The following is a 26,420-nucleotide window of genomic DNA, read 5'->3' on the forward strand; positions in this document are numbered from 1 at the left end:
ACATTTTCAAATTGTCTGTTTTATTCTTAGGACCTGTACCATTACCCCCTCCAAAGCCTCCATCACCTGTGTTTGTCAGCGTCCCACCAAGGACACAGAGACTTCTACATTCAGAGGCATATTTGAGGTAAGATATTTTATATTAATTAGCATTGATTACCTTACCAAAATTAATCAAGTTGTTTACAAAAGTGTCCCTGATAGTAAAATATACACATACTTGAGCCAACTTGACAAATCTGGCAATTGAAATAGTATGCTTGTTCATATATGACTATAGATAACAAATTTCGGGGGTCCAAAGTTTATGGTTCATCAATACTAAGACATTTTAATATCAAAATATTTATTTTACTGAATTTGTTCAATTCCATGAACATAAAACTTTTTTTTTGTCAGCAATCCACACAATTAGGTATCTACTTATGAAGGTACTGTCAAAGTAACCAGTTAGATTACATGGTTCACTGATTATTTCTTCAATATAAGGTAAAAGTAGTGATGTATTTAGATATTTAGAACAATTCTTTGTTTTACAGGTATATTGAAGGATTACATGCTGATAAACCAAATGTTGGGGATTGGGAGAAGAATTTAACAGCAACTCCAGAAAATACCAAAACTGATGAAAGCCGAATGCCAGCCAGCTGGTTAGCTCAAGGTGCAGGTTACCATGGCAATGTTTCTAATGCATTATGGGCATTAAGGGATCTGATGCTAAAAGATACACTTAATATAACTAGAACAGTCCCATTTGAATCTCTTTGTAAGTACTGAATTACTGAAATTCATTTATTATATATATTTATATTATATTACTGTGCTATGTAGATTTTTTATGAACATCAGCATTGGTTACCCTAATGAGTTTTGTATATCGAACTGAAAGATACAATGTAAAATAACATTAAATTGACATGCATCATGTTTTATAGTTGAAGCATAAAAAAAAACATTTAAAGGAAGGAGACCTGAAGTGACAACCATTTATATGCAAGATAAACTTGAGACTGAGAGTGCTACCTCAGTAAATGAAGACTGTTTTAATAAACATCTTTAAATGTTCTCTGAATGATAAAAAGAAAACATAACTTGAATAATTTATCAGATACTTTTAAGATTGGATAACACTGAAAAATTATAGAATCTTTTTGTAGAATTTATTATAAGTTTTCCTTTTTATTTCTATATTTTCAGAAGACAGAATATTGATCAACTACCACAGATGAGAAAGGCAGCATATTGTAATAATTCATTGTTTAAAGAGGCATAATTAAACACATATTCCTCAAAGGAATAACCTTTATTGTGTTCATAAAAAAATCCATTCTACATAATACTAGTCCAGGAATGACAAACACTGTGTTGATTATGTTTTCATCAGATTTGTCACATGTAAATGTTCTTCAATATCAAAATATTCAACTTACATAATTTTATTATAAATTAGTCATGGATGGCATAATTTAGAAAACCTAACATTGAAAATCTTTAAGATATATTGACCTTTTAATTTTTGAATATCCCCACATTTGTTTAAATATTATAAAAGGAATAGCATTTGCTGACCTTTTATTGTATTCCAAGTTAAAACATTTAATATTGTTATACAGCTGCATTTATATTGTACATACTGGATGTCATATGCTCTTATTCTATCTGTGTGAAAGCTACCCATATTTCATATAATTAGAACACAGACATTGAAATAAGTTCTTTTATTGTTATATATGTAAATCTGATGTTAAAATAAAAGGGAAATTATTGATATCTGTTGTAAATTTTTGATTATACATGTTGGTTTATGACCTAAGTTCGTTATAAATATTCCTTATTCTTGCTTTAGATTCTAATATTCAAAAACATTGGAACATTTTTTTTTCTAAGTGAATGACTTGGTTTATTTTTAATGAATTTTAGTTTTTTATTAGAAAATTGACAAGTGACCATTAAATTTATTTTAGAAATAGGAAATTGTAGTATTATGTATTATAATTCATTAAAGATTTTTTAAAATAGCACTTTTCAAAATATCAAAAAGATGCAATGCCATAAAACTCTTATTATGTATTAAAGAAATAACATGCATGACTAAGAGCAACTTTTGCATGTAAAACTCATTGTATTTTTCGTCATTTTGTTGTATTGGTGCTAGTCATCATATTGTCATCTTACTGTTATGTAAAGTTAGGCCAAGAAAATAAATGTGTCTGTTCAAGAGTTCCATAAAGAAGCAAGCAAGTTCACTATATTATTATAAATATTTGTTTTTGATATTGCATGAACAAAATTGGAAAACCAAAAGGATCTGTTTAATTGTACAATTACTGACAAGAGAATATAAAATCTCCATTAAGAAAATGTTTTAAAGATATTTATTGATATGGTAATCATTAATTGGAGATATCCAGTCATAGCCAGTAAGTACTTTTACTTTTCATGAATATTCTTTATTGCAAAAATGCTTACATGAGAAGTTCCAGTTATGTAATTCTTAATAGAAATATATTTTGTTTGGCCAAAGATGGAGTATCTGAAAAATAAATGAAATTTATCTGATCTGATTTTGTGTTTTACTCCATAGAATTACAGGCTCATAACTTGGGGCAGACACAAATATAATGTGGCAAGGTTGGTTATGTTTGTGGGTTGCCAACACTCCCTCAAGCTTGGAAACCCTAAAGAGTTATGAAATCTGTTGTTATACTTAAAGAGCTCTCATCTACAGACAGTGCTAAATAGAATAAAAATTAAATTATGTGCAAAGTTCCATTTTCTCTAAAACTTTTTAAACCTGGAACTACACTTTATATGTAATTGGTGACTGAAAGTGCGTATTAAGTTTTCAAAACGAGCAACATCCATCATTACTAAGGACCAATACTGGGTTTGATTAAGTGTTTTAATGCCACTTTTATGCAGCACTTTTGGGCTATTTAGTGGGGCTTGTTTTTTGTTGAGCCTTCAACTTTTGTTGCAGAAACTCACCGTTTCATGCTTTGCCCAGCCGGTCTTTTACCGGACATTATACAAATGACCGGCATATATGACCGTTTTGGAAGCCTTGCCAGAAAGCTCGACATCGGGATAGTGATCCAGCGGCGGGGTTAGCTTACTTTTTAAAAGCTTTATATTTTAGAAGGTGGAAGACCTGGATGCTTCATACTTTGTATATAGATGCCTCATGATACGAAGTTTCTGTCAGTCACATGTCAAATGTCCTTGAACTCATTTTCATGGTTCAGTGACCACTTGAAAAAAAAGTTCTGATTTTTTGTAATGTTGAATTATCTCTTATAGGTTTATATTGGATAATTATATTTGGTATGTGTGTACCTTGCAAGGTCCTCATGCCCGTCAGACAGTTTTCACTTGACCTCGACCTCATTTCATGGCTCAGTGAACAAGGTTAAGTTTTGGTGGTCAAGTCCATATCTCAGATACGATAAGCAATAGGGCTAGTATATTCGGTGTATGGAAGGACTAAGGTGTACATGTCCAACTGGCAGGTGTCATCTGACCTTGACCTCATTTTCATGGTTCAGTGGTTATAGTTAAGTTTTTGTGTTTTGGTCTGTTTTTCTCATACTTTATGCAATAGGTCTACTATATTTGTTGTATGGGATGATTGTAAGGTGTGCATGTCTAGCGGGCAGATGTCATCTGATCTTGACTTCATTTTCATGGTTGAGTGATCAAAGTTAAAAAAATTTAGTTTTGGTCTTTTTATCTAATACTATATGCCATAGGTCAACTATATTTGGTGTATGGAAATATTTTATGTTCTATATGTCAGTCGCACAGGTTTTATTTGACCTCCACCTCATTTTCACTGTTCATTGCTCAGAGTTAAGTTTTGTGTTTTGGTCTATTTTTCTTAAACTATAAGTAATAGGTCAACTATATTTGTTGTATGGAAGCATTGTTAGCTGTACATGTCTGCCTGGCATGGTTCATCTGACCTTGACCTCATTTTCGTGGTTCATTGGTCTTTGTTTAGTTATCTTGGTTAATGTTAAGTTTATGTGACAGTTTTCAATAAAGCTTTATGCTTAGGACTATCAACATAATATCAATGATTAGTAAAGAAGGCGAGACATTTTAGCGTGTGCACTCTTGTATTGTTGAAGGAAGCCGGAGTCTGGGGGGAAATTCATGACCTTGGATAGGAAAATTGACAATCCTTGTCAATTAAGATTTGAGTCGAGTGCACCCACACAGGTGGAGTTGGAACTCACAACCTCAGTTTTGATTGGCTAGTGTTTACATTAGTTACTCCTTACTTGCAATTGATTGAGATATAACATGTATATTAAAGCATCTTTAATGATGATTGAAGCCAAGATGAAAGTTATCTACCAAGGTCAGATGACAGATAGAAATATGTATACCATAAAAAGGTGTTATTCTATTCATATAATTTAACAAGCTAAAACCTCAAAATATTTGATGAAAGAAGGTGGTATTTTCATTGTTCACACATTACAAATCAGTATTGTCAATTTGCTGACCAAAGGAAGTAATTCTATTTTCATAGATTTTGAGAAAAGTGTGACTGAAACTATTCAGTTCATTCAACTAAAAAAATAAAGTATTGGTAAAAAGAAGGTGGCCTACAGATCCCAGAAAACTCAACCTTGCTGGACAGCTCACAATTGTAAAATCATTCTGTATAATATTGTACTGGGTAAAAAATTATGAAAATATCCTGGACATGTTGATAGCAATTATGTCCTAATTCAGATCAAGAAGCTCCTAAGAGACTGAATTGCTAATTTGGTAAAGATATGCCATTTTGAAATTAATTATTACCTTTATTTCAATTAGTCGGGCTCTATTCTATACTCAAAATAAGTGAGTGTTAAAGGCCATGCTTTGATTAATAATGGTTTACTTTTTATACATTGTGACATGGATGGAGAGTTTACTCGCTGGAAGTACCATATCTTCTTATTTATATGTGTTCTAAGTATCAAGATGTTAACAAAACTTCATGGTAAATTACCTTGACCAAAAATCTGATCTAGGAGGGATGAACAACCAGATAAACTGATCCACTTGTATAGAAGGAAACATGGCCCTACAATTGCAGAGGGAGCATCAACTTTTTTACCTGTGTGGAGTATGTTGACCAGGTGAATTAAAAGAAAAATATGTAAAGAGTATAAACAAAACAAGAAGTAAACATCATTACATATTTATTACATTCCAGACCTGTGGATTCCATCCTTTAGCACTGCATAGTGCGTAGTATTATAAACTGTATTAATTCCAAAACATTTCAAGTTCTTCCATCTTATATTACTTGGTCAACGCAAGCATAGCTGTCTGGATTAAATGTTCCAACAGTTTTTAACTGGAGTAGGACTCAACTGATTTATAATCCAAATGCATGTATCTATTTCAGTCATCAAGACTTTCACCATGTAAATGGGGCTCTTTCCCTCAACATTCGTACACTGAACTGTTTCCATTCTTTCTGTCTAATCCACAATTCCTGTGCTGTATCGAGACAAGCTAGAACTGCAGCACCTTTCCAACAGGTAAATGTTGGATCCATGTCCTGGAATAAGACAAAATACTTGTCATGTCAACATTATAGTAAACAGCTTGTTATCTGATTGCAACATTGAAATACCGTACACCAAACTAAGAAAAATTTCTTAACCCTAAAAGTGAACATTTGATGTTTTCAATTCAGGTGATATCTTTAAATTATGTCGACAGGCATAACTCAATTTCTGAGAATAAAGAGGTCAAACATTTTTAAAAGTTGATTTTCAAAGTCTTAATTTTCTTCAATCCAAACTTATTACATGCAATATGACATTGATTTGGGTAAACAGCAATGCAATACAATAGAACTAATAGGATGATCATCCAAATTAAAGAAACAAATCAACAGCCATGTTCTTCGATGCACAGATGTAGCATATGATCTTCAAGCAAATAAGTTTACTCAAAAAAGAGCTATGAACAATTTTAAATTTACAGTGCTCTGTGTCTTGACCATTTACCGTTTGGGGTTGGAAGAAATATTTCTATGAGGACTCCTGGAGTGTCTTTTTTGTTGTTGTATTAGCCTTAACCTATAAAGTATTATCTGCTCTATATAAGACATACCTTAGGCCTAGTGATGACATCCATGGTTTCTAACATCAGTCTATACTGTGGTGGCATTCCTACCCACACTTTGTACTGTAACCACTGTTGTGCACCTTCAAACTTTAAACCTCCTCCGACAACTACTATACAACTGTACATTTTCTTCTTTATCTCATCATTGCCTTAAAAAAATACATACAAATATTCAGAAATAATTACATTACATGTATGTTTCATTATAATAGGTTATTCTGATTGGCTAACTGCACATCACATGTTATTCCTTAAGCAATTGCATTACTCAATAAAACTTATCATTCATGATAACAGGAGGTCCCACAATAAAGTGCACAAGTGAATTAATTAAAAAAATATAAAATTCGTGTTTTCATGATCCTAGCTTAAAAAAGTAGTGTTATGTATTGAATGCTTCTTTTTGTAACTTCATAGGGTTGTAAAAGCGTCGACCTTGCGCACATGTTAAGAAAACGTACTTCACATCAACGCTTTAACACCCCAATGAAATTACAAAAAGAAGCATTCAATTCTTAAATAAATATAAATTAATTTAAAAGTGTTCTATGATTTCTTTTACCACCTTCCAAACTTACAGTGTATTAAAATATAAATCTGAGGCTGGAAGAATCCTGTATTGTCCATCTAGCTTTTATGCATATGTTTGAAATCATCCTGATAATTTGGTTCATATATTAGTTAAGATTTTAAACAAAAGAAATCTAATTGATTAACAAGAATAGGAGGCATAACAAATTACAATATGCTAGCATCTTTAGTTGTTCAACAAATAATTTGTTTTTACAGTAATGCTAATCATCTTGTTTATTAGAGGATGCAATCCTTTGGGAAGAGGATTCCATAGTACTTATTCTTCATTATAGTGCATCCCCAGGCTAAGCAAAAGATTGCAATTTAAGATCAGTATTAATATGTCATTGAAACCAAAGAAACATTATTGCTTGTTACTTTGCAGCTATCTGCATTAATTTGCTAAATGACCTTGAAATGGCAATTTTTATAAACTACAATGCAAAAAAAAACAACATGTATATACAACATGAATACTCAGATCACTTGCCCAAAACTTTAGTTAGAATGCTTGCCTAGTTTATAAGTTTTAAATAGTGAGAAAGAGCAATCACTATGCAAAGAGCTTTGAAAATCTTCATTTAAAATATTTCTCTCTGCTTTATTTTTAACCACACTAATTACATACCACATCTTTCTATACTTTTGAGTATAGCTTGGTCTATTCCCATTAATTGTAAAACAGTTTCTGTATCTACATCAGTCTCCTCTTCCTCGCCCCTCCTCCCACTTTTCACTGTGTCTGTCACATTTAACGTGTCTGGTGCATCATTAGAGTCATCGTCCATCTGAGTCTGATGCTGAGAGTCATCCATTACATTCAGTTCAGAATTGTCTTTTGATTCTGTTGTGTCCTTTTTCTTGGAAAGTTTGGCCTGTAAAACAAAAGGGTTCTTTTATAAATTATCATTGTATGATAATTTTATAATTCAGCCAGAATGCTACCATATACATGTCCTTACATTGACCACATGTGTATTCAATATTCATGTTCAACTTTTTATAAAAATTTAAAAAAACCCACTGTAAATCAACAAATGCCTGCAATTTTATAAAAATTCAATCTGACTCTACAGTTAATAAATCCATTTTTAATAACCATGTATTTGTACAATAACCTAAAATTAATGACCTGTATTTGTATCCTTTGAAACTTTTATCTTCTAGCATTGCTCTCTTTAACTTTTTAAAACATAGAAATGGATAAGCAATCAAAGAAAAATGTGGATTTTTTAAAAAATAAAACCAAAGATGTGATTCTAAAATAGGAAATATCAGCAATTTTTTCTGTCTACAAATTCTTAATCGAAAAATTTTCTACATAAAATAACTTGAGAAGACAGTCCAAGTTCTTACCTCCCTTGAGGTCATCTGAAGATAAAACTCATCATGGGGATCTTCAGGGTCACCAGTACAACGTCCCTGGGTTCTTACAAGTTGTGGTCCCATAATACCTAGCAGTTCTGGATGAAACAATGACATTGGTGCTACGATAGCCTCATCACCTAATTTAACAGGATATTTCACTATGTGTTGCTGAGGTTTCCTTATTAACAGTGAATGATCTGATATACCAGTTTTATCCTACAAATACAAAATAAAACCTGTAAACAAATCGTTAAATATTTTAAATTTTTCTTCATATGTCAATATGTAAACCATACACTAAAATTACAGCCAAATTATCATCAAACCTTACATTGTTCTAAACAGACTCTTTTGGTTTCCTAGTCTGGACACTTTATATATTTAAATCAATTGATTGATCCTTTAGCATGGTATCATTGCTAGAAAAAGGTTCAGAAATATATATTTTCATACCTTAATAACCTCAGTGGAAAATTAACAAAAACCAATATAGGACAGAAACATTTATTGCATAGGTATAAATATCCTCAACCGTTTAAATTATATAATTCACTGAAATGATCATTTCAATTAAAATCCCAATATGCCACTGCACATTAACAAAGCATGGTGTGCATCAAATAATACACAACCTCAACCACAAAGTTGAAACTTTCTTGAGGGAGATAAATTCCAAGAAGGCTTGGAATGAGGAAAAACTTTTACAAGGATATTATCTGATTCACATATTCTAAACTTATCTATTTACTGCCTCTTACTTGTAATCATTCAATATTCCATCTCCCTTCAAAGAGAACTAATTTTGAGATCAGAAATAAATTTTACCTGGTCTAAATGACAGTAGGATTCTTTCATTTCCTGCATTATGTTACAATCTGTTACTTTATTCAGGTCTATTTCCTTTGGACTGAACCCTGACCTCTGAAGCAGCCAATGAAAACATCGAGTGACATCACTCCCACCATATTCCATTGTAATTCTATGGTATATAAAGGTCAGTTTAAATCAAAATATTACAGGGTAAAACTAATAATAATTTATTAGAAGGTTAGGAATTTGTTTTTAGTATATAATTAAACACTTTCTATCAAGTAAACCAACACCTGAAGTGGTGTGGTAGGGTAAAAACCAGTGGATTCCACTAGATATTCACAGTTGTCTTATAAGGGGAATTTGCTTCTCAGTTTCAAAATGATAAGCTTTTCAAAACACTAGTATATATTGATAGGGGATATATAAAGGGATCCTAAGAGCAAAAATAATATATAGGTCAATGTGCTTGTTTTTGAAATATAAGCCATTGAAATTTTGGAGGGATAATGTTCTCTCTTGACTTTTCGTAGCTAAATATCATTGACAAGTTTAAGTTCTCAAAAACTATTAAAAAAAAATCAAAACTTTATATGACTTTCACTGATGGCTTATCATTATACATGTTAAAGATTGGGCCAGGTGAGCTAAAAATGGGGGTCAATGGTCAATTTATTTTAAGGCATTCAAATGGATAAAACCAGAGCATTCCGAAAATCGAACAACAATTTCAAAACAAGACAAGCAATCATCCTTAAAATAAATGAAAAAATGTCACCACAAAAGACAACAACACTAAAATTTTATATAGTTTAAGTCATGGAAATTTTAAACAATAAAAACTTATCATTAATTAAAGTAATTTTGTTTTTGTCACTGCAGTTTTTTTATTCCTACATGACACATCCCCATACCCATAAATGATTATTAAAAATGTCATAAATTTTTACCTTGTTTTTAATGTAGAATTTCCATCTTCCACACAACACACACTGACTTTTTGGTCTCCTATATCAACAACACATGCACTTCCTACACCAGCACCAAATGTAGCACACACAGACTCCTGTAAATTATCATATAAGTTAGTACACATGGATAGTTGGAGTTCCAAATCTAAATAAATATTTAGATTTGTGTTGTTAAAGGTTTTAGATTTGCACGCATAAATTGCTTATTAAAGTCACCATTTTGTGACTAAATGATGTCATACCTGTATAACAATAGCTGCACCAAATCCAAGTTTATTTAATAGTATGTCTGTCATGTGTTTAACATGGTTATGTACAAACACATCTGGTACAAGCAGTAACACTTTGTATATCTGGAACATAAAATAAATGGGGTTTAGGAAAAGTGTGCATTTTCAACAACTGATCATTTCTCAAATAGCATTGTATCAAAATGTCAAATTACGGTTTTACTGTAGATTAAGAAATTAACACAATAAAGGTAAAAGGAAAAATTCATTTAAGAATAAATATCAACTACCGGTATATACAAGTACAGCTTAAAAGATATACACATGTATATTCAAATAAAAATATGAAATAAAACAATACTGTAATCTTAAAATGCAGTCTCGGGTTGATATCCTTTTAAGGATAACATATGAAAGTGTGTCCCCTTTTCACCAGTGGGGTTATATAGTGTATATCGCTGAGAATAAAAAAGAAGCTGATTCAAAAATAGTCATATATTATTTCAAGAGATAAAATAAGTTAAATCAGTGAAAGTTATCTGTCCAAGACATTTAACGGTTTGTTTTTTGTCTAGCTATTCCTCCCACATAAATCATTTCCATTCTGCACAAAAATATTGATCACATCTTATATGACATATGTAAGATTTGCAAAGGCTTGATGTTGAAGGAGGAACTTAGACCTAAAATGGTTAACTTTTAACACATTGTGACTTGAATGGGGAGTTGTCTCTTTGGCACTAATACCACATCTTCTTACAGTATTTCTATTTAATATAACGAGAAAAAATTCCGGAAGGGAAAATTAATTATATATAAATCTATCTTTTCTAAAATGGTAAAAGATGATTCCATCTTACATTCTATTTACCTTAAGATCTTTAATAGGAATATCAAGATAAGTCTGTATAGCAGCAGACCAAAGAGTTTCCAAGTCTTCCATCACAGCTGTCAAAGTGCCCCCTGGTCCATCATGTAAGTTTAAACGCCCTCTTCTCATTGGCCAGTGAATTCTAAATTTATCACTTGGTTTTATATGCAGTGCCTGATAGAATTAAAAGATTGATCATTGTAAAGTCAGTTATGAAAGTTAGGTTGAGCTGACTTAACAAGTATACTTTGATGAATTTTATACGCCATTTAAAATTTGTATATATTAAAGCTGTGGTATGTAAAGAACCAATTACATGTCTGTTTGACAATACACTTATGGTTTTCTAAAGGTCACTAGAAAACAAACAAGGACTTGCTTGACAAATAGATGATCAGACTAGATGATATTATATCCTATCCAATATACATACAAATTCAATTTTAAAACAACTGAAATATCTATAATTTTATAATGTTAAATTTAAATAAAACAATATTTGTTGAAACAAAGCAGTAGATCTATTCCTTCAGTAGATAAAAAGTGAGAGTAAAATGGTAGCTTTTCTCAATCAACAACTGTGTACAATTTCATTTTACTCTAAAAAATTCTAGGTGAATAAACTTTACCTTTTCAATTCTCAGAAGATTTTTTTTTTATTTTGAAGGTATTCTTCTTTACTTGTTAATCAATTAATATATGAAAAATAAACACTCTTAAGGTGGTACCTAACACTACAGGGAGATAACTCTGTAAAATCAGCAGAACATTTTAATGACGTTGTGTTGTTAAGAGAATATTGAGCTTCTCAAGGATCAAAATAAGTTTTGGTCAGACTGCTATATAACCAGTGTAATTTTTCTGATTCAACGGTTGGTTCAAATTTTTTGAAATTTTTATATTTTTGTCAAAGGGCCAAAGTAAATACTTTGTCAAAATTTTAAGTAAATTAAAAGAGCCAAATTAGTTTTAGTTCAGGTGTTGGGTACCACCTTTTTTAATGGTAAAATTCACAAGTGAAAGTATCTGGCCTTGGTATCTACCAATACAATATGTCTGGAAAATCATTGTATGTAGTGACCTTCACTCTGTTGTTAATTAGAATTCAGTATGTGAGGTCTATGATGCTAACTTGTTGCTTGTAAATATGAAATTTCCAAACAAAATTTCTGTTGCAAAAAAGGAATTTCTGAAGGAAAATAATATATTATCAACAAAACAAAAAATCCTGACCTCTTCTCCAATCAGAAATGGTGTTTGCTTGGTGTCTGACCATTTTTGAGGACATACTACATCAGTAACTTGGCCTCTTGCATTATTATTATAACTGTATATCTACAATATAAAAATCAAGGGCATAATTATTTTTCAACTATAAAATATAATGCTTAATAGTTAACAGTGACAAATGAAGCACTGAGCACCACCTGCACTATGTTGTCCATCTTTATTCTATTAATCTTATCAAATCTGATATCTTCTTATATTTACATTTTAAAAATATAAATAAGAATACAGTTTACACATTATGAAAGATTGTAAAAACAATATATTTTAGAGTTTCTTATCCTATATATTTAGCTTTGGTTTTATTCTGTGATTTCCATTATTCGGACAAATTTCTAAGCATCAGAATTAAACTTTGAATTGTTAAAATTATCTTATATCAATTTGGTTTTGATGACAGATCTATGTTTTTCAGTAAAAAAAAAAACTGCTATCAGTCTAGACTCAAATTTGAGCTTGATAAATAGGACAGTCATATGTAGTCTTTTCAACGGCTTTTTTGGTGTTTTATTGTATTGTGTTGTTGATGAGTAATAAAATGCATACATCTCTTTTATTCATTTTCAAATTATTTAAAATTAAGAATTGTACGAGATTATAGTTTATTCTAACTTGAAGTCCTTCAAACACTTTGAGTACCCTAGTAAAATATGGATATATTGCCTCCGCTGTTCCCATCATATTCCCACTCTATATGCTTTTTTGTGAATGAGGTACCCAACCTCATATAACAATGACGAAAGAATATACACATTTTACTAAAAAATACACGCTTGTGAAACCATAAATCATCACAACAAGGAAACGTAAACAAACGGTACTAAAATGTGGTATAAGCCATTTTTTTTATACTTATAAGACATATAAGTAAATTATCAGTTAAATCCTTCCAAAACTATCTAAATACTTAATGGTAAAAGCATGTCTCTAATTCAGTTTGCTCCGTTCTTTTATGCCAATTAAATAGTGCATTTATTTATGAGAACTGCAAATATTTGCCGCCACCCCTAGAGAGCTTTGATCCAAAAGAAATACTGTATTTGTCCTATTAGAATCAAAATAATTCATGGGGGCTTGAATCAGGGCTTCCAAAATTTTTCTGAGCCAGCCGGACATTTTATATCTGATCCGAATTTTAATTCCTAAGACAAAGTCACAAAAGGCAATTATGGTAGTCAGATGGCCATCCCAATGATTGACATTGAATTAAAATCGATATTAATTTGATGTTCTGACATAATCTGTTAAAATTGGCATTGCATCATTCAAAACGTGCACATCAGCGTGCTCATATCTGCATTAGACTCTTTATTTGTGCCTTGAATATATCATGATTTTACCACGGGTTGTCCATTTATGCCAATGTTTTAAAATATTTGTCATAAAAGGCCAAGCTGTGGTAAAATCACCATATATTCAAGCCCCCATGAATTATTTTTTAAATATTGTGTGTTTACTTTTAACATTTAACATTCTAATAACTTATTTTCCATGTAACATAGCAATGATTATGTTTATGGCAGTGTAAGATCATTCTATCCATGTTGAATAATTAATCATAAACTATAACTAAAATTGAATGTTCTAGAATATCTGACCAGTTTTTGTGAAGTTGGTTGTCTATATTCTCCAGTAGATGTTGGTCTGGAGGCCACAGCTTCCTCAGACTGTTTCAGTCCATACTTCTGTAATGCCTTTACATCACTGTGCTAAAATTAGATCTACATTGGTCGATCATTAAATACAATAAAACAAGAATGTATTCTCAGTACACGAATGTCCCACTCGCACTATCATTTTCCATGTTCAGTGGACCGGGACATTGGGGTAAAAATTTATAATTTGGCATTAAAATTAGAAAGATCATATCATAGGTAACATGTGTACCAAGTTTGAAGTCGATTGGACTTCAACTTTATCAAAAACTACCTTGACCAAAAACTTTAACCTGAAGCGGGACAGACGAACAGACGGACAAACAGACGAATGGACGAACAACTTCATCAAAAACTACCTTGACCAAAAACTTTAACCTGAAGCGTGACAGACGGACAAACGGACGAACAGATGAACGGACCAGAAAACATAATGCTCCCCTACTATCGTAGATGGGGCATAAAAACCATTTTTATTAAACTATCATTGTATATTTTTTGTCTTCAATGAAGCTTTTAACTATCAATTTTGTTCAAGGCATGATATGAAATTTATTCCCAATATTCTTATACCGTATTGGTGACACATGATCACTTTTTAAATTATGCCATTTTTGGGAAGATATGTTTTCACAACAAAAGTAATCTAGCTACACAAGTCTGCACATGGACCACAATGTCAATGAATATTATATACATATACAAAAGCATCAGTTAGTACTCCTAAACAAATAAACATATTTACAGTTTATGTTTTTACCTGACATTCTGGTCTGTTAATCCATGGTTCTGTTTTCTGATAAGTAGTTCTCCTTGCTATACAGTGAGGTATGGTTACTGGATATGTGTCTGAGGCCCTCCCAAGTCTGAGATTTAATGAGCCAGGATGTATAATCACTACAGTTGCTGTTTGTATAGGCTAAACAAAAATAAATTCAAACTTAATGGTTTTCTTTTAAATTATTATTTTCTAAGAAATTGCTGTTGTTACTAAACATAATAAAAACTTGTTAACAAGAATTCAATAAGGCTGAGTTCACTTGAAAATCTCGAGTTAACTTTACTTACTCGGGTTTCAATAAAACGATTTAAGTTAAACCACTCGAGTTAACCCCTCTGACCCTTGTTCTAACCCTTGCCGAGCCAGGGTTAAACTCGAGAAACTCTTGAATGACATCAAACCAATGAGAATATTTTATTTTGTTATGCTTGGTCGTGGCCTTACTCTAGAGTTCCGAATATCAACTCTACGTAATAATCTATTAACTCTGAAGTCGATTGAAGAGTTTCAAGTGAACTCGGCCTAAGAAAAATTGAAAACTCCTAAATATCACAACATTTAGTAAAGAGCAAATAAGACAGCTAACAGCAATCTTCTTAGTTACAAAAAGGACAATTCATAAAGTTAGGGGTACTACTTGTACAAGTAATTTTTATATACTTATATATTCCAATTTGTAGGTTACTTATACAAGTGAATTTTATTTACTTATATACACATGTAGGTAAAAAAAATACTTAGCTGAGTTATGTCCCTTACAAGACTAATTTTAACTTTTCAACTATGATGATGGTAAAAGATGTATTTTTGGAATTATTAAACAATAATCATGATAATTAGAACCAGAAGACTGCTATCAACATTCTATTTTTTTAATTGCCACCTGATTGAATAAGGTAATTCAATTACGTGTATTTGATGTTTCAGACCTGTGTGAAAATATAAATGGCATTTTAATTGGCTTGATTGAGGATTACAAAAAGTGTCAAAATTGTTTCTTCTTCTGATATACAATTACAGTTTCATTAATATTGAAGATTGCGAAGCATGTGCGGCGTATATGATTAAAAATATCAACAAAAATTTATCTTTAAATTTGTAGAATACTTGGTGATATTTACATGAAAGAAAACAACAAGTGATTAAAAAATATGTAGATTGTTATCTATAGAATTAAATTATGTCGTGGAGAACAGTTGGTGTCAACTGATCTCTTTAGGTTTTAATGATTTGACATGCTACCACAACTTGTGGTAACAAGTTCCATTGGATGATTGTTTGTGGAAAGAATGACCATTTGTAGCTGTATTTAGAGGTGGATATTTGGCGTTTGAGTATGTAATTTTCTTGTTCTAGTATCTGATGGTATGAGGACTAGTGATGGGATTGCAATGAGTCCATGAATGACCTTGTAGAACATGATAATTCTGGTTTTGAGGCGGCGCTCAGTGAGTGAGGGCCATTGTAGTTCGTTTAACATGGATGTAACACTAGTGGTGTTGTAACATACGTATCAGGCCGCACGCTTCTGTACCATTACTAGCTTATTTTTATATTCTGCTGTGTGTGGATCCCATATATACACTACAGGCATATTCAAGTTTTGGTCTCCCTATTGATTGATAAGCATGGGATTTGATATTGGTGTTAGTAAAAAAAAAATAAGTTTCGCCTCAGAAAGCCAAGAGATTTACCGGTATTTGCATTTGATAGTTCCATTTTAAGTTAGACTGTAGGGTTATGCAGAGATATCTTGCAGATGTTACTAATTCTAAAATATGGTTATGTAGGATGTAATCGTGTTTAAATGGTTTCTTTTTTGTGTGATGGTTAAGATAGTGCATTTTCCTGAATGGAATGCATGAGTCAATCAGCCTCCCATTTAGCTGCTGCATTAAGCTCTTTTTGTAAATTTGTGCAGTCTTGTTGACATGAAATTTCTTGGTATATAATACTATTATCAGCGAAAAAAGAGTCGTAATTTGCTGTGTTCGAGGTATTCTGGAAAATCGTTAATGTAAATTAAAAAGAGTATAGGCCCAAGGACAGTTCCTTGGGGGACACCTGATGTTACTGGTGCTGTATTTGAGGTTATTCTGTCTATTACCACTGTTTGTGTACGGTCTGATAAGAAAGCCTGAATCTATTTTCGAGTGTTACCTTGAATGCCATAGTATTTTAGTTTGTAGAGTAGATGTTTTTGGGGAACCTTATCGAAGGCCTTGGCAAAATCCATAATAATGAGGTCTGTTTGTATTATTTGCTGCTGTTGTTATGAAGTTCTTGTATAAATTGAATTAGTTGTTATTCACATGATCTCGATTTTCGGAAACCATGTAGGGAGGTTGTAGAGTATGTTATTTGCGTCTAAATAGTTAATATCTGACAGATGTAACTTGTCACTACGGTATATGCTCCATCAATTTACAACAAATACAAGTGAGTGAAATGGTCTATAATTTTCAGCCTTGTATCGGTTGCCCTTTTTAAATGCTAATGCAACAATTGCATGTTGTTTGCACCTGTCCTAAGTCAGGAATCTGATGTACAGTAGTTGTTGTTTGTTTATGTAATATATACGTGTTTCTCGTTTCTCGTTTTGTTTATATAGATTAGACCGTTGGTTTTCCCGTTTGAATGGTTTTACACTAGTAATTTTGGGGCCCCTTATAGCTTGTTGTTCGGTGTGAGCCAAGGCTCCGTGTTGAAGGCCGTACTTTAACCTATAATGGTTTAATTTTTAAATTGATATTTGGATGGAGAGTTGTCTCATTGGCACTCACACCACATCTTCCTTTATCTATTTTTGGTGTTTTTCCCGATTCCAGAGATTTGGTAAATATGGTGGTAAGGATAGGTGCTATTTGTGCTTTTAGTTCTTTTAATACACATCCACTGATGTTATCTGGACCACCTGCTTTGTGTGGATTTAGTTTATGTAACAATTTTTCCACACTTGGTGTAGTGATGTTTATTTCTGGCATTTTTGTGTATGGGCTTGGACCCTTATCAGGAATATTAGATGGTGGTTCCTTAGTAAATACTGACTTAAATTGTTGGTTAAGAATGTCTGCTTTTTCAGTAGTGTCTGTAACAAGTATACCTTCTTTTTTCAGAGGCGCAATTCCCGTATTATCATTTCTAGTTCTTTTGATGAACTGAAATAGCTTTTTTGGTTTTGTGTTTGTGGACTGATGTTGGTCCGGTTCATTGATTGGTAAATCACAAATAATTTGTTCTATGTAGTTCCAGTAGGCCTCCCTTTGTTCTTTTTGTACTGTTTGTTTTAGTTTCTTGTATTTAGAAGGATTTTTATTTCTGTTTATATAACACTTGTTTTTCTTGTTAAGAAGTTCCTACGGTTGTTGTTTATCCACGGTAGTCTATGCTTGTATGAGAGCATTTTGTGAGGTACATTTGACGCTATTGATTTGAGATCGTTTTTGAAGGTGTTCCATAGTGTATCTGCATCACTTCAATCATACAATTTATTGATGGTATTAATTGTTGTAGTAAGGTCATTTTTTATGTTTAATCTAATTACATCATGGAACTTTAATTGTACAGGTGAATTAACTTGCTATAAAGGTCAACATTAATTTTGGACTAAAAACTATAGAAGCTATATATGTAAATGCTACATATATCAGTTTGTTCATTATAAAGTTCCAGTTAATCTAAATGCATACATAATTTGGTAAAAATCTGAAAATTGTCAAATAATTGAAGAAGATACACATACAACCTACTGTTCGTGAGAAGACTCTAATAACAGTCATCTAACTTAAACTTTTGACAATTAAAAGACACACTTATTATATCCATGGTAACAGCAGCAGTCTAAAAAATTCCAACGGCAATGAATTCTACAGTTCATTCTATTGTTATGCAGGGGTAGGTTTTCAAGAGTTGATTAACTATGAATTAATTAAGGAATTATTTTCGTTTTTATTAGGTTTGGACCGTTTTCATGCAGTCAGGATCTTACTTCGTCAAAATTATCTCCCCATTACGGCAGTTCATTTTCACAATCGTAAAAATGGAAGCCATTGTAGCGATGACGCGTTACCAATTTTGCTCTTGGAAACATAAATTTATCCACATTGCACCAATAAGATCCATATATATGTCACTTATATTTTAAAAGACAAATGTATCAACTAGCAAATGAGCATCAGTTAATGATCTTGTCTGCATTGATTCAACTTAAAACTATTGTCTGATCGGTTGTCAGGTGGAATTTTCGAAAAATCATAAACATTTAAAAAAAATCTTAATTAAATATTTCGTGGAAGGGCAGACTAGATTATTTTAGTGGTTGATGACTATAAACCCTAGTTATCACACACAAAAATTAGAATTTTTTCGAAGATATGCATTTTCATCATCCAACTTGTAAGACTGTCGTCAAGTACTTTCAGTGAAAAAATAGCTATTCGAACACACCTTCCCTGTTTTTGTGACTAATTAGATAGGTATTTCACTTGACCCATATATTTCATCTTTTAGTACTGTTATTTTTTTGTGTTATAAAGTCAACCTGTAGCTTTAATATATAAAAATGATAGAATCTGAAGCGAGACGATGTATGAAATATTCTTACTTTGAACGATATCAAGACAAAATACTCAACTCAAACACGCCCTAACATAAAAAGGTGCACTCGATTTTCTCTTTTGGATACAATTGTTACCTATTTTTCGGATTTTTTTCTTCAGTCACATAATGGAAGGGCTGACACGAAAATAACTGAACTAATAGATTGAAATGTTTTCCGTCCGTGGTAATTTTTTCAAAAAAATCGGAGGTTATGCATTTTTGTCATCCAACTTGAAAGATACCCATGTCGTTGACTTGATATCTAATTGTTCTGCTTAATTATGTACTAGATAAATTGAAAACTTATGCAAATGGTGTTTTTGAAATAAAACACCTCGTAATTGAGAAGAAAATTGCAGTTTTGTTTGTTTCTATTAACTTTAAAAAAAATTTGTCACTATAGTAAACAATACAGTAAACATTTATCGCCTTCTCTAATAGAGAGCTTCGATTCTTTTGTTCTATTTCAACCTGGTTTCTGACTGCATGGCAACGATAGCCATTTGGAATTTTTTAAGATGGACTTCAGGCTTTCGAATTATGAGTTATAGTATCTTAAAGTTTCATTTAATTTGGACCATTCTTCAATTATTTGACAATTCCTCAGATTTTTACCAAATTATGTATGCATTTAGATTAACTGGAACTTTATAACGAACAAACCAGGGATGGGCACGATTACTGATAATAATCGATTACATGAAGGATTTTTGTGCAACTGATTAATAATCGATTACTCAAATTTTAAAAATGTAATCAATTACAATCGATTACTTTATCAAAAGTAATTACATTACTTTTCGATTACTATCAATTACATACATTTCAACAAAAAATAACAGGAGTAAAACACAATTATATTGCTTAACATTTGTATAGTGGAAATTAAAGGGGCACTAGCTACGAGATATATAAAAAATCTTAAATTATATTTTTTTTTTGTTCAATCAATAATGAAAGTGAAATAGTGAAATAATAATTCGCTTTTAGCAGCCAAAATGGTTTAATATTGTCAAATTAAGCGATGAAACAACATTGATAACTACTGTTTCACTTGCAAGTGAATTAGCCAACCTTATTAAATTCTTATTCATGTGAACTTTAATTTAACACCTTGCTAGAGATTGACAATGCATGCATTATACGTGTACAGGTTATTTAAAGAAAAAGAATGTCAACAATGAAAGTGAAACTACGGTAAAGCATTTGATTACTGATTCGATCTATAAAAAATCATTCTTATACGGTTAAAAACAATGAGACATAAAAATTGTTAATCTATAAGATAAAATCAAACAGACCTATAAAAATCCAATTGCACATGTCGGTTTAATCTATTCATATTGTTATTTATGTTTACATCGCTTATATGGTCATCTGAGGTCAAAGCAATAGTTAATTAGATGGGGTCTGGACTAACATACACACGAAACGAATCTACATATCATCTATACCATGCTCTGTATACTGTTTATTTTAGACTTTTGGTAGTTTGGATAAATGTTTTACATTGTTATAAATCAAATATGAGAATTTGAGTCAAATCGGTGACCATGAATTTGACAGCTAGTGCCCCTTTAAGATATGAAAAAAAAGCATCATTCAAAGCAATGTTTCTAAAATATAAGTTAATAGCTGTTTTTTTTTTAGATCAAATCTCTTGATGAAGATTAGAAATAATTAAAAAATCTTGAAATTTTGACTTTCAACATAAATGAAAGATGTCATCGCATTGCAATAATAACATATTCATAACTAATTGTTTTTCAAAAATTTAGCTTTCTTACTGTACTTATGTTAGCTTTTTGTTTTACTCTTAAAAAAAATATTTTAGCATAGTTATTATAATTTTTATAAAGGAAATATAAAACTAGAGGCTCCAAAGAGCCTGTGTCGCTCACCTTGGTCTATGTGAATATTAAACAAAGGAGGCATTGGAATTCATGACAAAATTGTGTTTTGGTGATGTGTTTGTACATCTTACTTTACTGAAAAATCTTGCTGCTTACAATTATTTCTATCTATATTGAACTTGGCCTAAAAGTTTCAGTCGAAAATGTTAGTTAAAATTTACAAATTTTATGAAAATTGTTAAAAATTGACTATAAAGGACAATAACTCCTTATGGGGTCAATTGACCATTTTGGTCATGTTGACTTATTTCTAAATCTTACTTTGCTGATAATAATAATAATAACAAACAAGAGGCTCTAAAGAGCCTGTGTCGCTCACCTTGGTCTATGTGAATATCAAACAAAGGAAGCAGATGGATTCATGATTTCAAAATTATGTTTTGGTGATGGTGATGTGTTTGAAAATCTTACTTTACTTAACATTCTTTTTGCTACAATTATCTCTATCTATATTGAACTTGGCCTGGTAGTTTCAGTGGAAAATGTTTACAAATTTTATGAAAATCGTTAAAAATTGACTATAAAGGACAATAACTCCTAAGGGGGTCAATTGACCATTTTGGTCATGTTGACTTATTTGTAAATCTTACTTTGCTGAACATTATTGCTGTTTACTGTTTATCTCTATCTATAATCATATTCAAGATAATAAGCGAAAACTGACAAAATTCCCTTAAAATTACCAATTCAGGGGCAGTAACCCAATAACCGGTTGTCCAATTCATCTGAAAATTTCAGGACAGATAGATCTAGACCTGATGAACAATTAAACCCATGTCAGATTTGCTTTAAATGCTTTGGTTTTTGAGTTATAAGCCAAAAACTGCACTTTACCCCTATGTTCTATTTTTAGCCATGGCGACCATCTTGGTTGGTTTGACGGGTCACGCCACACATTTTTTAAACTAGATACCCCAATGATGAGTGTGGCCAAGTTTAGTTTAATATGGCCCAGTAGTTTCAGAGGAGAAGATTTTTGTAAAAGTCAACGACGACAGGCGACGACGGACGACGGAAGACGACAGATGACGGAAGACGACAGACGACGGACGCCAAGTGATGAGAAAAGCTCACTTGGCCCTTTGGGCCAGCCTAGGTGAGCTAAAAACAGCAAAATTTCCTTAAAATGACTAATTCAGGGGCAGCAACCTAACAGTGGGTAGTCTGATCCATCTGCAAATTTCATGGCAGATAGATCTAGACCTGATAAACAATTTGACCCCATGTCAGATTTGCTCTAAATGCTTTGATTTTTGAGTTATAAGCCAAAAACTGCATTTCACCCCTATGTTCTATTTTTAGCCATGGCGGCCATCTCAGAGATGCAACTAATCGTCAGCCCTGTCAGACCTGAGGGGCAGAATTTCTGCAGGTCAGGCAAAACTTGTTGCTGTGCAGGACCTGATGGCTGGCAATATTCTAGTCTTCTTGGGTCCCCCAAAACTTAATTCCCTGTCTGTCCTGGTAGAGTATTTTGTTAATAAATTTGTGATCATCTCAAATAAAGGTAAATTTCCTGTTCCCTCGCTTTTTCTAACTTCAAGAACCAGTATTTCTGCCCAGTGATAGTCTTTTCATACCATGTCCATCACACCCCAAACCCTTCTGCGTATTTCCTTCATGTTTCTGGTTTTAGAAATTCTTTCTTCAGGAAGGAGGTCTATTAAACATAGTTGATAAGTTTAGGAAATATGTCATGGCTGAGAAAATTTGTAAGCAGGTCTCATTTGATTTTTGAGTGAAAATAGAGGTCCGGCAGAAATGTGATGGGTCTGGCAAAACTTGGTACCATGTAGGCCCTTATGTCAGACAGGGAAAAAAAAGTGTTTGCATCTCTGCCATCTTGATTGGCTTGGCGGGTCACGCCACACATTTTTTAAACTAGATACCCCAATGATGATTGTGGTCAAGTTTGGTCTAATTTGGCTAAGTAGTTTCAGAGGAGAAGATTTTTGTAAAAGTTAACGACGCCGGACGCTAAGTGATGAGAAAAGCTCACATGGCCCTTTGGGCCAGGTGAGCTAAAAATGTAGTATAAAACTTAACGAAAGACAAACACATTTCTTATTTAAGATCTATTTTATTATTTCAAATCTATTTTCTTATTTAAATATTAAAGCTCTTGAATTATTGACAAGCAAATACATCCATCTGTTTCAAAAGCTAGATATAAAGTAAATTCAGGAAGGTGATCTGGTTACTCATAATGCAGTTTGAGACAATAGATAGAAATAGGCAGTTGCTTAACTCTCAAGTATTGTTGATGCATAATTTTTTATCTGTACTACAAAGTGATAACATACATATTTTCCTCTGAATAGGTTATATTTCATCAAACTATTTTACTAAAGTAACCGAAATGTAATCGGAAAGTAATCGATGATTACATCAAAATTTTTGCTGTAATCGATTAAATTACGATTACATGTAATCAAAAATGTCTTCGATTACAGATTACTGTTAATTACTTGAAAAAATGTAATCAATTACAATCGATTACGATTACAGATTACGATTACCCCATCCCTGGAACAAACTGATACATTTAGCAACACACTAAGGGTTACACATTTATAGTTTAACACTACAGCCTTATTGCTCCGGTTTTGTTACAAAATAAATGTCTGAAGTATCAAAATTTCGAAGTCCTATGGTACATTTTGAGGGTTCTGTGGTATTCAGTGGTAAGAAGACACTCCCCTTGTCTTAATGTGTTCATGCAAATAAGAATGCATTTGATTTCACAATTTCCATTGAAAAAGCATGCATAGTCATAGTCCAAATAATTATGATGTCTTGAAAGGCTATCATAATTTTTTTTCTTTGACGCCTTACTTCGTCGAAGTAAGGCGTCTAGGAAAAAAAATATAATAGCCTTTCAAGACGTCATAATTATTTGGACTAGCATAGTCATAGCACATATTAAGATGACAGAACAAAACATATCATCAGACTAGTCCAAATAATTATGACGTCTTGTAGGGCTATTTTTTCTTCTTTCTGGAATGCCTCCATTGTAGAATTAATATAGCCTTGCAAGAGGTCCTAACCATTGAATTACAGAATCCGGGTCTGTTCGCGCCCATTCACATTCGCCACCTTTCACTTTCCCACCCCACATGTTCGCACCCAAAGTCTGTTCGCACCCTACATGTTCGCGCCCAATTCTAATTGATTTTGTGTTTAATAACTTTGTAATCAAGTTTTGGCAAGTAGTGTTCTTAAAAAATATAATTGATTTCAATGTCTCAAAATAAAGCGAGACAGCATTTTTTATGTGTTTAATAAATCTTAATCATGTTTTTGAGAGTGTATTGTTAAAAATAATAATATTCCTTTCTAATTAATGTGAGTCTGTCAACGTTTTATTTTGTGTTGAATAACACTTAATCATGTTATGTTTAGTGTATTGCCTATAACTTTGTTTCGTTGACTTGTTTCAAAATGAAGTGAGATTCTGACTATGTTTTTTTCTGTGCGTTGAATAGATTTTATCATGTTTTGGTTTATACAACAGTGTATTGCTAATTTTATTATTTCATTGTTTCAGATCAAAGGGACCAAGCTGTTAAAAACAATTATCTTTTGAGTTTTCATTTAAAATATTTAATCTTTTACTCATACCAAGCTATAAATACATTCAGTTTTTACAGCAAAGCAATTAAAAACAACAATCATGATTTTCCAAATATTCAACTGGAATTTGAATTAAAATTGGGCGCGAACGTGTAGAGTGCGAACGGACCTTGGGTGCGAACGTGCGAGGTGCGAACGTGTAGGGTGCGAAAGTAAATTGGGCGCGAACGGACCTGATAATGTGGCTGACCCTGCTGTATACTTAATATCTGGTTTACTACCTATAGAAGCAGAAATACACTTAAAAATCCTCTCATTGTTTGGAAATATTGCAAGATCAAATAAAAATTCATCTGAGTGGAAGCTAGCAGAAAGACAACTACAGATTAAGAGCTTTGATAGTAACAGCTGGTTTATAGACATGAAAAAGATATGTATCAAATATAGTCTAGAAAACCCATTATCACTACTTTATATATTGATATGTCAAAAGGAAAATGGAAGAAATTGACTACCACAGCAGTACATAAATATTGGACAACAAGAATTAATGAAGAAATAATGTATTACTCAAGCTTGAAATACATTCCAACATCTTTATTTTGGTTGGGAAAGTTGGGAAAATTCATCCTTTGGCCTTAGCGAATAGTGCTAATCAAAGAGACATCAATAGAATTCCAATAAGAATAAAAATTGCAACTGGAACCTACATTCTACAAACGAATAGAGCAGCTTACAATCAAAACAACGTTGATCCAACTTGTAAATTATGTGACCAAGCAGAAGAATCACTTTCACATTTCTTGCTGTGTTGTAGAGCACTTGACCAATTTCGTACACCAATTTTGAAAAACATTATATATAAATGTAGTGAGCTTCCTGCTTTGCAACATTCTAATAGTCAGCTAGACATTTTGCAACTAATTATTAATCCATTCCACTATGCTTGCAGTGCTGAGTCAGAAAAGATATTAGCTATAGAATTGAACCTCTGTGTAGACAATTAATTTATAAATTACATAATAAGAGGTACGAAATACTCTCAAAAATGGACTTGATAAGTAGCAGGAGAAAGATGAACTTTAAAGTCAGTTAGATAGGTCAAATAGGGTTTTTGCAGATCGCCTAGGCTTAATATTAAGTTTTATAAATAGAATTTTATTAGTATAAAGACAATTTTTATCTTTTACATATAAAAGGATAAATAAATATCAAAAACTGTGAACTGTGTACATAATCCTCATAGTGTATATATATTGATGGATTGATATTCTATACTGTTGCGGTGGTGGAACTATTTTTATTGTTTTACTCCATATAACGGAGGTGTGCCTATATTGGCAGAAATTCATAGGATACAGATACAGATACAGATACCCTAACCATTTGGACTTGCATGTATGATTTGACCATAATACCATTCTAAAATGACAAACCAATGCCATTAGGATTAAAATGAACTGCGTTAAGATCTATTTATGTCATTATTGACTTATTCTTGCATTACTTCACTCGTTGGATCCGGGGTTTGTGTATAAAGTCTTTTTGAAGCATTTGTAGGCATGATTTTTCATAGGTTTGGTTTATGTGTTGTGTTCACGTCATCATTTTTTGTGCAGAAATATATAAAATGCAAAAAGGAATCGGA

The 26,420-nt window shown here is 32.0% G+C and overlaps 2 protein-coding genes across 14 annotated transcripts in view; one reads left to right on the forward strand and one right to left on the reverse strand.

The window, feature by feature from the left end:
• Positions 1–2,559, forward strand: part of LOC134684573 (protein polybromo-1-like) — a 46,512-nt gene extending 43,953 nt beyond the window's left edge. For all 13 annotated transcript variants that reach the window (XM_063543871.1, XM_063543947.1, XM_063543893.1 and 10 more), the window contains 3 exons: positions 31–127; positions 540–766; positions 1,198–2,559. In XM_063543871.1, coding sequence (XP_063399941.1) covers positions 31–127; positions 540–766; positions 1,198–1,199 — 326 coding nt within the window. In that variant the 3' untranslated portion in view covers positions 1,200–2,559. The remainder of the gene's footprint in view (positions 1–30; positions 128–539; positions 767–1,197) is intronic.
• Positions 2,560–5,185: 2,626 nt separating this feature from the next.
• LOC134684666 (actin-related protein 8-like) lies at positions 5,186–26,395 on the reverse strand. Its single transcript, XM_063543973.1, has 12 exons — positions 26,280–26,395; positions 14,664–14,822; positions 13,847–13,957; positions 12,195–12,296; positions 10,962–11,135; positions 10,103–10,213; positions 9,840–9,955; positions 8,905–9,058; positions 8,068–8,295; positions 7,340–7,586; positions 6,124–6,287; positions 5,186–5,563 (listed from the first exon to the last, which is right to left on the reverse strand). The coding sequence occupies exons 1-12, from the start codon at positions 26,334–26,336 to the stop codon at positions 5,420–5,422; spliced, it is 1,767 nt and encodes a 588-aa protein (XP_063400043.1). The 5' UTR covers positions 26,337–26,395; the 3' UTR covers positions 5,186–5,419.
• Positions 26,396–26,420: the final 25 nt, after the last annotated feature.

The sequence above is a fragment of the Mytilus trossulus genome, chromosome 1 (genome assembly GCF_036588685.1).
Source record: "Mytilus trossulus isolate FHL-02 chromosome 1, PNRI_Mtr1.1.1.hap1, whole genome shotgun sequence".
NCBI lineage: Eukaryota > Metazoa > Mollusca > Bivalvia > Mytilida > Mytilidae > Mytilus > Mytilus trossulus.